Source organism: Patiria miniata, unplaced genomic scaffold (genome assembly GCF_015706575.1).
Source record: "Patiria miniata isolate m_02_andy unplaced genomic scaffold, ASM1570657v1 HiC_scaffold_16, whole genome shotgun sequence".
NCBI lineage: Eukaryota > Metazoa > Echinodermata > Asteroidea > Valvatida > Asterinidae > Patiria > Patiria miniata.
The window spans coordinates 16,206,329-16,219,281 of NW_024037054.1; the positions used below are offsets into that span (position 1 = coordinate 16,206,329).

A 12,953-nucleotide genomic window follows, 5' to 3' on the forward strand; every position below is an offset into this window, starting at 1 on the left:
AAACAGTATTGTAAGGAGAATTTTATTCTCTTTCCTAATACCCGCAAAACCTCATTTTGACCTCTGCCCAGTTCTGTCTCATTTTGCCAGACCGCCTCACAAATAAAGAAGCAATTGATATCTAATATTAGATATTATTTTGAGATTCACAGTCGGACGATCGAGTCTGGGTCATTGTTGCAAAAAAAAATTGTAGTGCTTCAGGAAGTTCTCTTCACAGTATTATTGTCTTCATTCCGATTACTGGTAAAAAAAGAAGCTTTAAGTTGTTTCCAAAAAGAGAGATTAAATCTCAGAAAAATGTGAGGCACAAACTTCAGAAGTGTCTTAATTCAGGTTTGATGGAGAACGCAACTTAACACATGTAATTGTGGCCACATGGATACACACTCCACTTTCTTTAACCCTAACCCTGCCAGACGCAACACAGTGCATCAGGTGGAAAAGTCTGGTGCACTTTGATGCATTCAGCTATTCAACACTAGTTCATAAACAGCCAGTTCTGAAACAATGAGAGCCAGTCCCATTGAACAATGGCACAGTTGTATCCTGCTGCAGTTGGTGACCACAGACTCTGAGGCAGTTTGGCCTTGAAATGTTCTGACCTGATGGATCTTGCTACACTCAGCAGGCTTGTCATTTAAACAAGTGTTGCATGTTGCTGCGTTTGGCAGGGTTTCTAGACAAAATACCCTGGAGGGTTACGGTAAATTGACCAACAACTTGATATCAGTATGCCCTGTTTTGCAACCTGCCTATACTGGCCACTCTTTCCCAGTCTTCGGAGTGGCCAGTTTACACAGGTTAGGCTGTACTTATGAGGATTAAGATGTAGCTCCTCCGTAGTTCTCATTGGACGAGGCGGTAGGAGATATATCTTCCTGCCGTCTCGCTAGGCCTGATGATCTTCACAACCTGAAAAGAAACCAAGACAAATTTTACTCAAGGCTGACATTTTTTTGTGCATGCATACAAGAGGGCATGCTTAGCCCATTCATTTGGGTTACGGGGTAATCGAATTTCAAACTTTTGGAGAAAACTGAGACTTAAGCAAGTAATTTCACAAGTGACAGTCAGTCAGTAGGTCAGGTAAAAAGATAACTATTGTTGATGTCCCCTAATGTGAAGCGGCCCCTAACGTAACACACTTTGACTTGTTTTGCCTCTAGCGCCCTGCTGGAGCAAAAAATTTCATCAGGCTATAAATGATCCTGTTTATAAATCTTGTGTTTAGAAATGTACTTTGGCGTGATTTTCTGGTTTAATTTCTGGTTTAATTTAAGTGCACAGTGAACCCTTTAAAAATGCGCCCCAAAATAAGAAAACACTTTTCCAAAAAACTTCTACTTGGGTCTGTGAGCAGAGATAATAATGGTTTATCAGAATTTTTCAACTTTTAAAGAAATTCTGAAATGTCAACTTGGGATTTTCCAAGATTTGTTCAAGTGTGGCACGTTAGGGAACATTCAGCTGATTTTGTACCCAATTTCCGGACACCACAGTTTTTGAATTTCGGACTAAATTTCATGACACTGAAATTGTTCACAAAGGTTCAACAGCAAGCATTATTAACCCTAACTTCCTACTGTCTTTTACTAAGTACTGGACCAAGTCTGCCAACATCCATCAATCACACTGCTTCCAATGCATGCTTTGCTTTAGGCCTCCAGGTCCAAGTCCATCATACTCCATCAATATTTAGTCAAACCAGGCCAGCAGGACAAAGTCCCCCCAAATCATCAAAATGGGGAGGATGGATTTTGATGGAGTTGGGGAGGGTAGGGTTACGGTAAAAGTTACAGTATTTAACTGAATGAATTTGAAGTTTTTCAACAAAGAGGTTGAGCAACTCTGAATGAAGAAAGTGGGGGGAGGGTGTTACAACTGATAATGTAGTAACCAACTGATAATGTATCACCAACCGATAATGTCACACAAATTGACCGATACTGTATCACTAACCGATAATGTAATAGAAATTGACTGATAGTGTAGTAAAAATGTACTACACTATCAGTCGATTGTTGTTACATTATCGGTCTTAACCGATAATGTAACAAATATTGACCTATAGTGTAGTAACATTTACTACACTATCGGTCAATTTCTGTTACATTATCGGTTGGTGATACAGTATCGGTCAATATGTGTGACCTTATCGGTTGGTGATACATTATCAGTTGGTCACTACATTATCAGTTGTAACAGAGGGGGGAAAATGTTGAAGTGCGCCATGTTAGGGAACACCACTATATAGGCTGGCTCCTTTGAGACGACCAACTATGAACATTGATAGACAATCCAATTCCTTCTGACTGCACTAACCTGTCCACGTTTGAGTCCAAAATATCTGGCTACGGGGTCCCCCTGTTGAATTCTGGGTAACTGGTGCTCTTTCAGTTTGCTGAGGTCAAAGGTTAAGGTTGAATGTTGTGTACATTTCGTTAATGCCTCTGCTAACATCAGGTTCGCTGAGTGATTTATTTGGTATTACTGCATTGTCCCTAGTCAAATGGAAGGGGGGGGGGAGTGTGGCCTAGTGGTTAGGGTTTGTGACTTATAATCAGAGGGTCAGGGGTTCAAATCCAGCTGTTGGTCATATGTTGTTTCCTTGGGCAAGCCATGTCACCCCACTTGCCTCTCTCCACCCAGGAGTGTAAATGGGTACCGGCATTAGCTGGGGAGTAACCTGCGATGGACTGGCATCCTATCCAGGGGGAGTAGCAACATTCTCAGTCGTTCCATGCTACTGAAACTGGAAATAAACACCGGCCAGATGGGCCACATTGGCTCGTGACAGACTTTACTTTTTTTTTTACCATGTCACGTCATCTACACATAACAGACGTCTGGTTTCCAACTCAGATTGGGATGAAATTTTCCAATAAACTAGCACAATACACCATTTCCGCAAGCAACAAACGTTAGCTCCTAACTCTTCAAAGGATACTATCTTGCTAGTAGCTCTGCTTTGTCCTCGGCTGTCATGACAACATGTTCTGGAACAAACTGCGGAGGGAGGGGGGGGGGGGTTTGGACCAAATTACAACGATTAACTTACAGCATTAACATTTTATTGCACCAAAAAATAATTCAGCATAAAATTGAGCAAATAATTTATCCAAAAAAAACCCCAAACAAGTTCGATCAAATCTCTGAAGCTGCAGGCCAACGAATTCGTGTTCATGCATGAGTCACGTGAATGTGCTATGTAATTTCTGGAAGGAGTAGTGCTACGAGTAAAAATAATCAGCTTTTTGACCCTGGTGACCCCATGATGACCTTTGACCCCAGTTTGGTCATGTGACATGTTGGGGCTGGGCTACTGATACTTTTGAGAAAGTTTGGTTGAAATTGGTCAAATTACGTAGGAGCATTAGACAATGTCAAGATTTGTTACTAACTAACGGAGAGACATGATGATTGGTTGAGCTGCCACCCACAGCTAAAAAACAAATTGGGAGACTCTCGACATAGGCCTGGATAGCACTAAAAATGGGTAAAAGGGACAGCAAAAAACGTTTTGGCGAATTTTTTTTCAGGTCAAAATCAGTTTAAATCAACGAAATCATGACAATCAATGTAGGGAATATTTCACCTGAATCGTATTTTGAATTTTCACGAAGAGACAAATTCAAACTCTATGACGTTGTTCTATGGGGCAAAAACAACCTGCGTGTGGAATGTAAGTTTTCACGAAGAGACAAATTGAGCACGCACGAAGGGCAAAACAACACGTGTGTGGGATTTTAAGTTTTCATGCAGAGAGGAATTCGTGCAAAGAGTATGAGCAATGGGTATTGGCAATTTGCCAAAACAACAGGCGTGCGGGATTTTGAGTTTTCACGAACAGACAAGTCTCAATGGAGATTAATTACTCCGCAATTAATTGGTCCATGATACTATAATTGGTACATCTTTGAAGTTTAAGATCTCAGCTTACTATCTGAATCAAAAATTAGTCGGCATGTGCTCCAAAAATAAGCGAAATCTTTATTTTAAAAAGTGACCAACTTAAAACCCGTTTTTCTCAAAACCACTGTTCAACAGTATTTAACACCCTGTGACCCAATTCATCCCTTCATGAAAACGCTGACAATAATAGGGGCACAAAATTTAAATCCAGTCTTGAACAAAGGCTAACTCAAAAACAGACTTCACTACAACATGCTTCTAGGATTAGAAGGCACCTCTCGTTAGCCTTCTAGCATGGTCATTTTTCGGGTGGTCAATGCGCTATGACAAATGGAAATGCACTTTGATAGAGGAAATACCTTTGTCTGGAATTCCACTTTCTGAACCACAAATCCATGTAAAAAGTTGCCAAGGTTAATCCATAGCCCTTGAAAAGTCCAGAACCACTGACGTTTGGACCATCGGACAGAATTTTGTGGAAAAATCTGAGCTTTTACTCACCACTGTCAGTTTTCCGACACACTTGATGCACACTAGCTGCACGGAGTAATTTAGTCTGGTTTCCCGACCAAAACTTAAATCTCATTCCTTTAACGTACACACATGAAGGGCATCTCGCCCGTGTTTCTATTTTTTTTCCTGCATATGATGCGGCCATACTTATAACTTTATACTTTCACATAAGTATGGCAGCATCATATGCGGGAAAAAAATAGAAACACAGGCGTGATGCCCTTCGCGTGTGTACGTTAAAGGAATGGGATTTAAGTTTTGGTCGGGAAACCAGACTAAATTACTCCGCGCGCTCCGTGCAGCTAGGTTTGCATCAAGTATGTGCTCAACGTTCACGATGTCGGAAGACTGACGGTGGTGAGTAAAAGCTCAGATTTTTCCAACAAAATTCTGTCCGATTGTCCAAACACCAATGGTTCTGGACTTTTCAAGGGTTACGGATCAACCAGGGCAACTTTTTACATGGATTTGTGTTTCAGAAAGTGGAATTCCAGACAGAGGTATTTCGTCAATCAAAGTGCATTTCCACTTGTCATAGCGTATTGACCACCCGAAAAATGACGGTAATCCTTACTTTTAGGACCCCGTTCCTATATAGGAAGGGAAAGACTCACCGAAACAGTTGACTAAATGACACTCAAAATTGACATTCTGATATTTCTTGACACATCTGAACAATTGGCAGTGACACCTTCTTGAATTTCAGCAGGTTTAATTTTGTGGAAAGAGGGCAGGGCTTTGATTTATGAGGAAAATTAAGGGGTAAAAGACGACGATGACAACCAGAAAACAGACTCAAAAACCAAGATGGCAAACTTGAAAGCTCGATGCAATGAAAGCTCGATGCTGATTGGCTGATAAAAATTTTTAAACATCTTATTTATTTTTTTTAGCAGCCAATCAGCATCAGGCTTTCATTATGTAGGGCTTTTACTCGTGTTGTGAGAACTACAACATGCACGTCTGACTGCAATACAAATGAGTTTGCAGCTAACATGAGTTTTTATGAAGAAAAAAAAGACTGCTTTAGCCTGCAAAAGTCACTTTGGTACTGGACAGTCATCTGCAAAAGTCAGTTTTGAACAGAACTCGTAAAAAATAGAGGTGTCCTAAAGATAAGGATTACCAAAATGACAATGCTAGAAGGCTAACGAGAGGTGCCTCCTAATTCTAGAAGTAACTACAACGCTGCTACAAAGGTATCTAGATCACTTATTCACGTACCTCATGTTCGGTGATGTTGATCAGCAGTTCAGCTTCTAGGAACTGCTCCAGGACGTACTTGCACTGGGCCATGTCGCTCAGAGACTGTTTGGCTGAGGGCGTCATTCCCATTTGGACGATGATGATGGCCCGACTGATGTTCTCCTCTTGCATCCTCTGGCAGTATCTGCGGAGATAAACAGCAACAATGTTCAGAGCAAATAATGCTCATCAGGCTGATGTTCATCTCTGGTTTCTTTGAATTAATTGACTGAAAACATTTCCATTCTCCCCTGAATGGGATGAGAGTCCATGACAAGTTACTCCCCGGTTAATGCTGGTACCATGGGTAAACAGATAACTATGCAAGTGGGGGTTAAATGGCTTGCCCATGGACACACCATGTGTCCAGCAGCTGGATTCGAACCCCTGACCATCTTTTCACGAGTCATAAACCCTAACCACCAGGTCACACGCTCATTTGGTGCAATTGCAGACTTCTCCCAAATTCTACTTCTCCTTCATGCAAAGCCTCTGATGGCATTAAACGTACGCCTTAATGGTCTTGATGCCCACTTTGGGCTCCTCGGGGTAGAAGACAAAGAGCTGGTCTGTTGGATCATCGTTGTGAGCCACGAGGATCGTCAGGTCCTTCCTTCCCGGTCTGTCCTCGCTGTAAATATAAACGCAAACTCAAAATTTAAAGAATGTTTTTTAAAGAGCAACTCCAAGTTTGATGCAAGTTAGTTCACATAATATGCTTTTAAAGGGAATATACAACATTTGCAAACATCAAAAAATAAAACTACAAGTTTTTACGAAATACCTTACTAGGATGTTGGTAAATGACAGTCTTAAGCATCCTGTAAAATTATGGCACCTGGTGTGAAGTCATTTTCAAGAAAATGGCATTTTTGGGTAATTTCCAATGGTGGTCGACCGCCCACCGTTGGAAAACCTAACTATTTTTCAACTACTGCTCCAAATTTACCATTTTTTTTCAGTCCAAATTTTGTTTGCTTTTGGTTACATGTTCATGAACGGGTGCAGGCCAGCTAAACTGGTTCCCTAATACCTTACAATTTTCCGGCATCTATAATGATCCATTTTATCATGAGTGGAGTCAGGGAACCAGACTACTTGAACATTTTTGTTTTTTCTTGGTTTTTCAAGCATTTTTGAACACAAAACTTCAAACACGTCAGGGTAACAATATTTGATCTATTATACTAACCCCTCAAATAGTTCATTTCTAAAAATTACAGCAAAAGCCAATGATGTACATTCCCTTTAAATTTCACTGGTAAAGTGGGTATCAGTATTAAAAAAAAGAGATTTAATTTTCTCAAACAACATAAGAAAAAAAGCGGTGTTCAAAATACCCTGGGCAGGGTGTTGAACATACGCCAAGACACATCTCGGCTAAAACCATGTGTGTTGTCATACCTTTAAACCCAATATTGCCTTTCTTTAAATGGTGACGCAGTTTCAAATATAATTTTTGCAAACATTCTTAGGAGGAACACTAAACCTTTTATTTTCTGGCCGATATAAAGACTAATTTGGCAAACAAAAAGAGAAGCCGTTTTCGCAGTGGACGTTCGCCTACACGCCGAACGTGTTCTTAAAGACAAGGCGTGCACACATTTTGGTAAATCTATTGGTCGAAGGAGCCTATAGTGCGTGCGTACTACCCGAGCGCGACTTGCGCAAGCCCAGTGCCGACTCAGAAAATGGCTGTCTCCAAATTAATCAATAGAATCCCAAATTTTCAGACTAATGTATTACCAACATAAATTAATAACATTTGATTGAAATGATGACCGGGTTCAAAATAAAAGGCCCACAAAAGGTCACTTCATACAAAAGAAAAGGCAAAGCACTTTTCATGACATCAACAAATGAAGTTTCCTTACGACGTTCGCAATTGCCAAATGAAAGCACTGAATGAACTGGCCTAAGTTAAGGACAGTGCAACGACACCAACAAATTTGTATAAATCTCATGAGAATTCAACTTCTTCTCACATTAGTACCTTGGTTTATCTCCAAATTGTTCCTTAAACTGGTCCAGTGTTTGATCCAACTCATCCTGCGTTACTAGGTAGCCTCGATCGTGACACAGCTGCAAACAAAAAACAATAAACCAACAACTTTCATTTCAGTCTAATCATCAAATCCGAATGATGACTTCAGATGTAAATAAATATATTTTGAAATCCAATAAATACATTTATTTGAAATCTAATGTTTAAACTGTAAAAAATATTCTGCATAATCTCTGTAAAAGTCACAGAGATTCAGTGTTTAGATGAATGGGAACAGGACAAGTTTTATTTCGAAAATTTGGGACTCTCAATACTGTGTATGAGAGTCCCAAAATTTAAGGTATTGAAAACATGCAATACAAGAATAACTTGAAATGTGACAAACAATCTCAATATAACTTGAAATGGGACTAACAATCTCAATATGCGGCAAACAAAGCTACCAAGATGCTAAATTTTGTGCAAAGAAATTTTTACCAGTGCTCAAAGACTGTTAAAGAAAACCTTTACCAAACCATCGTCCAACCACATTTGGAGTATGCCTCTGCCGCTTGGAACCCAGGAACCAAGAAAAACAGGGACATTCTTCAAAAAGTCCAACGAAGAGCAGCTAGGTTTGTGTGTGGCGACTATAGAGCCAAATCCAGTGTGACCAAGATGCTCACTGACCTCAATTGGGATCCCATCGAAACCAGGCGACAGACGCAACAACTAGTCACACTCCACAGAATTCTTAACCAGGACATCGACATTGACGCCAACTTATACCTCAGACAGAAAACTATCAGATCCAGGAGAACCCACAACAAGCAGTTTGAAGTTTATCATCATACATCTACCCCCTTTATTCAGTCTTTTTTCCTGAAACCATTTTAATTTGGAATGCCCTACCACATCAAACTGTCAACACAACTTCCTCTGTAACCTTCAAAAGCTCCATCCAAAACCAACAAAAACATCACAGCCCCTGCTAGACATTTAATAGTCCACTCTCGTCAACTTCCAGTTTAGTCCCTGGTGGACCGTTCGGGAGTTCGAACTACAAGGTACAAGGTACAAGGTACAGGGTACAAGGTACAAGGTACAAGGGAAAGAATGTAGTATCTAGTCCTAACTTCTCTGGCTGTGCACAAAGTTTATGGAGAGTTGAGTGGATTTTCTAACAAAATAGGAAATGTTTCTCAGTTCCAGATTCAAGTCTCTTCAACATTTTGCAACGACTGACCTTCACTGAGATAATAGGTGCCTTTAGATGACAAAAAAGTGGCATAAGGATGCAATATTCTTTCCAAAAAAAGACTGCCGCATGAAACAACCAGCCTTCAGAACATCTGGTACCTACTCTCTGTTCTATACACTCTTATTAGTTATGCCACCACACCACTGAATGGTCAATCTTTCCAAAAAGTTGAACGTGTACCAGTCTAGTCTTACCATTTGCTTACTATAGGCTTCATATGGAAATTACTTGGCTTCACTCAGGTGTGAAAAGCGACATTTACTGTTAACCGGCGAGGGCTAAGTCGCAAATACCGTATGGACGCCATTTTGAAAATGGCATCCATGCGAAGCATGCATGGTGGAGCCCTTGCCAATATACAGTAAATTTTACTTTTCATCCAAATCTTGCCCAACATAGGCACGTTGACTACGCCAGACAAGCCAGACCATTCATGTCCCAATGTTAAAAAAGGCGATTTGTAGGGTCCAAGTTATGCACCTATCAAAGACTTTGTACACAATCACGGAAGTGGCGTCACGTTGCAACATTTTGTCCAACAATTGAATATTGATAGGCGCATTACTAGGACTATACTGAAACATGCATTAAACTTTACTGTTATTGTTAAAAGGTAATGGATATACGAGCAATGTGGATTTAATGTGCACATGGCTGGCAATGCATGGCGCGAAATAATGAAATGACAATGGGAGAAATTTGAGCAGCAAGCACACCGGTCCTTTTCCATTGTTTACGTCACATTTAAACTAAAGCGCTCATGCTCAATATAAGATGTAAACAATGCTGAAAAGGACAAGTGTGTTTGCTGCCACCAACGTCTCAAAAGTCTCCCATTGGCTGGCATTGCACCATCAGCATCATCAACATCGCAACAAAATACATACAAAAAAGGGCTCAAAGAAAATACCTGCATCAAGGTTTTTCTGATTCGCCAAAGTTTGTACGTCTCTGCCTCGTCATTCATGATGCAGTAATATTATTTCTGTGAAGGAAAAAGACAGTAGGAAAACTGCTAAGTGCAAGTTTTTCCAGTCCGTTTCCGATCACGCACGTTCGTTTTTGCATGTGTTTTTGTGCGTAAAACATATTGTACTGGTAACTGGACTCAACTTATGAAAAACCCCTCACTTACTCAGAGAGCGCCAGACTTTCTCTTTCTGCATGAAATTGTTTTCAAAAGTAAATGTTACCCCCATATATAAAAGCCTCTCATATAAAAATCCTTTTTTTAACCAAAAAATTTAAAAAAAAAACCCTAAAATATCTAATAAAAATGTCCACTCATCGTAGTATCAATATGTTTTGGAAGTTTTTACTTTAATTGGAAATAGGAAGTTTAGATGACGGACAATTTTCTTTGACTTATTTTTTTGGCAAGACTTCCCGATGGACGTCAATTGAGGGCGCTATTCGAATAAAGCAGTGCACGCAAGAGCCACATCATCACAACATGTTTAGACGTCTGGGGCAAAATGCCGGTAGTTTGTTAAAAGTTAGAAAGGTAAATTAAAGAAACTAAATACTCCAATTCTTTTCTTAAACCACTCGAAGTAAAATTACGACAGGCAAAAATGACAGTTCATGTGAGAATTGATGAGCTTTTCAGGCAGCCTAGACGGTGACTTTGGCATTGTTGACATGATGATCAGACATGTCAGACGAAATTGACTTGTTAATGTTGTCATGCATGTTTGTATACGGCGATCGTGTAGTGTAGGGCCCCTATTTAGTTTAGATGAAATTAGAGTCAAGTGTGTTTTTTATTAGTCGAAAATGACCTTTTAAACCAAGAGTAGACTTCTTTCAATTAATGACACCTTTTTTGTAATTCTTGAACAGTTTCTTCTAATAAGATATTACGGTTTACCTATGCGGTTTACGGTTGGTGCCGTACGATTCAGCGTGCCTTGCACGTTCATGGTACATTGTGCAGTGATCGCCATCTTTATTTTCGTGTTGCGTTTTGTCGTTGTCATCGTCGTTTTACCCCAAAGTTTCCCTCAAAATTCAAAAGTTTAACTAGGAGTAGGACATAGGTCTGCATGTTTTTAATGTCGCCAACTAGTTTGGTTGGTCAAACTTTTTTTAAAGTGTTTTTTGTTTCCTTATAGGAACCCAGGCCCGTAGATACACGATCGCCATTTATACTGCTGTAGCGTTACCATGCAGAGTGAATGATGTTAAAAGTAATACCAGAATAGGCGGGATTAGGCCCAAGTCGTCATACAGTCCAAGTCGTCATACGGTCATTCCAAAATACGCCCGCGTCTAGCAACGCGTGTTCTTTCTGCCCCGTGAACAAGATGGCGCATAATACGTTTTGAAAAACCTCAGTTGCTATGGCTAATTGAAATTCCATCATGCAAAATAGCAGTTTCAATCCATTCCGTAATGGTTGTCTGAGTTTGTTTAGATTAAGTTTAGAAAAAAAAAAAAAATGAAATTTTAATTTTTCTTCTTATTTTCAGATGGTTTACAGGATGTAGTAGTGCACTTTCCCACATGCAGTGATGGATGCAGCTCAATGCAGTTAACCGAACTTTGATGACATATCCGTCCAAATTTTTCTACCTCTTGCATTTAAAAAAAATATATTTTTGATACTTCTACGTAATGGCCGAGTGTGACGGAAGTGATGACGAAGATCAGGTTATTAAAAATTTTGTTAATTAATTGTTCAGAAAAATGTTGCGACCTGACGCCACTTTTTCTTCGTATATCATATCAATGAAGGTCATTCATTGCAAAAATGATGATAAGACATGAATCTGGGACTGAGAAACATTTCCAATTTTGTTAGGAAATACTTAAAAAATGTTCTTGACTCTCCATAGACTTTCTACACAATCGCAGAAGCGGCGTCAAGTTGCAACATATTTTCCAATTGTTCTTTTGCAGTTGATATTTTTCAATTATTTATAAACAGAATTATTGAACCCATTAGTCCCTGTACTGTCCTAAAATGCCCTGCCTGTTACTTCCTGTATTGCCCCAAACTGCCCTGTCTGTTACTTGCTGTACAGCCCCAAACCGCCCTGTCTGTTACTCCCTGTACTGCCCAAACTACCCTGCCTGCTACTCCTTGTACTGCCCAAAACTACCCTGCCTGTTACTCCATGTACATGTACTGCCCAAAACTGCCCTGCATGTTACTCCCTGAATTGCCCCAAACTGCCCTGCCTGTTACTTCCCGTACTGCCCCAAACTGCCCTGCATGTTATTCCCTGTACCGCCCCAAACTGCCCTGCCTGTTACTCCCTGTACTGCCCCAAACTGGCCTGCCTGTTACTCCGTGTACTGCCCCAAACTACCCTGCCCATTATTTCCTATACGTAAATGCATAATAGATGTCGTGTCTAGGTTTTATTTATAGATGTCTAGGACAACAGGTAACCGAAGCCCAGATCTAGAAGGCGCCAGCTGAAATGTCAGAATCTCGAGGTCAAGACGCAGTTTAATCTAATTCGTTTGATTGCGTGACTGTTAAGGTTCTGTCACCAACTTTGTATGAGGTAATAATATCCTTAAAAGTTAGTGAAGTAAATAAATACTTTGTTTTCTCCTAACAGTTCTATGATGCCTGTGAGAGGCTTCCCGTCACGTGAGTATAATTTAAAGTCATCACCCTTAATTCCTAATGGACTTCAAAGCTGTAATAAAGTCAAAACACAAGACTATCATATTCACACTGTCCTTGAATGTTTCTTTTTCCCCCTTTTCTGGGGTTAGTGAGAGGATTTAAATCCAGATTTTTTGAAAGGTGTCCTTTCATGAAGTCGAAAGCAATCAAGTGACTGCTTTTAACAGTTAAGTGCTCCCAGCCTACATAAAGCAGGATTGACTGGCTGTGACTGTTTATGTAACTTGATACAGCTATGCTTTGACTGTAGGTGATTGATAAGCTAGTTGTGCCTCCCGGTTGCCTGCTTTTGTCTGTTGACTGAATTTGAATAGTAAAAGTGCTTGCCTATAATATGATCTGACTGTTGGTGACTAGCTTGTGTAAAAGGCATGACAGGGGAGGAGGATTAA

General features: G+C 40.1%; 2 protein-coding genes across 3 annotated transcripts in view; one reads left to right on the plus strand and one right to left on the minus strand.

Annotated features, from left to right (window-relative positions):
- Window positions 1-709: 709 nt before the first annotated feature.
- LOC119723115 (DNA-directed RNA polymerases I, II, and III subunit RPABC1) lies at window positions 710-10,024 on the minus strand. The gene is made up of 7 exons (XM_038193653.1): window positions 9,829-10,024; window positions 7,667-7,755; window positions 6,185-6,304; window positions 5,653-5,818; window positions 2,951-3,009; window positions 2,326-2,404; window positions 710-915 (listed from the first exon to the last, which is right to left on the minus strand). Exons 1-7 carry the CDS (start codon window positions 9,883-9,885, stop codon window positions 850-852), a joined length of 636 nt encoding a protein of 211 aa, XP_038049581.1. The 5' UTR covers window positions 9,886-10,024; the 3' UTR covers window positions 710-849.
- Window positions 10,025-10,367: 343 nt separating this feature from the next.
- LOC119723116 (tetratricopeptide repeat protein 39B-like) overlaps window positions 10,368-12,953 on the plus strand; it is a 31,397-nt gene continuing 28,811 nt past the window's right edge. Inside the window, exons 1-3 of one of the 2 annotated variants that reach the window (XM_038193655.1) lie at window positions 10,368-10,422; window positions 11,390-11,570; window positions 12,491-12,522. In XM_038193655.1, the coding sequence (XP_038049583.1) occupies window positions 11,535-11,570; window positions 12,491-12,522 (68 nt within the window). In that variant the 5' untranslated portion in view covers window positions 10,368-10,422; window positions 11,390-11,534. The remainder of the gene's footprint in view (window positions 10,423-11,389; window positions 11,571-12,490; window positions 12,523-12,953) is intronic. The other variant, XM_038193656.1, reaches the window with a different exon arrangement.

Coding starts and splice junctions, on each gene's coding strand:
- LOC119723115 (XM_038193653.1), bottom strand. CDS start 9,885: ATGAATGACGAGGCAGAGACGTACAAACTTTGGCGAATCAGAAAAACC. Junction 5,819..6,184: donor GGCATCAAGACCATTAAGGC/GTACGTTTAATG, acceptor TTATCTCCGCAG/ATACTGCCAGAGGATGCAAG. Junction 2,405..2,950: donor GCAGAGCTACTAGCAAGATA/GTATCCTTTGAA, acceptor CTTTGACCTCAG/CAAACTGAAAGAGCACCAGT.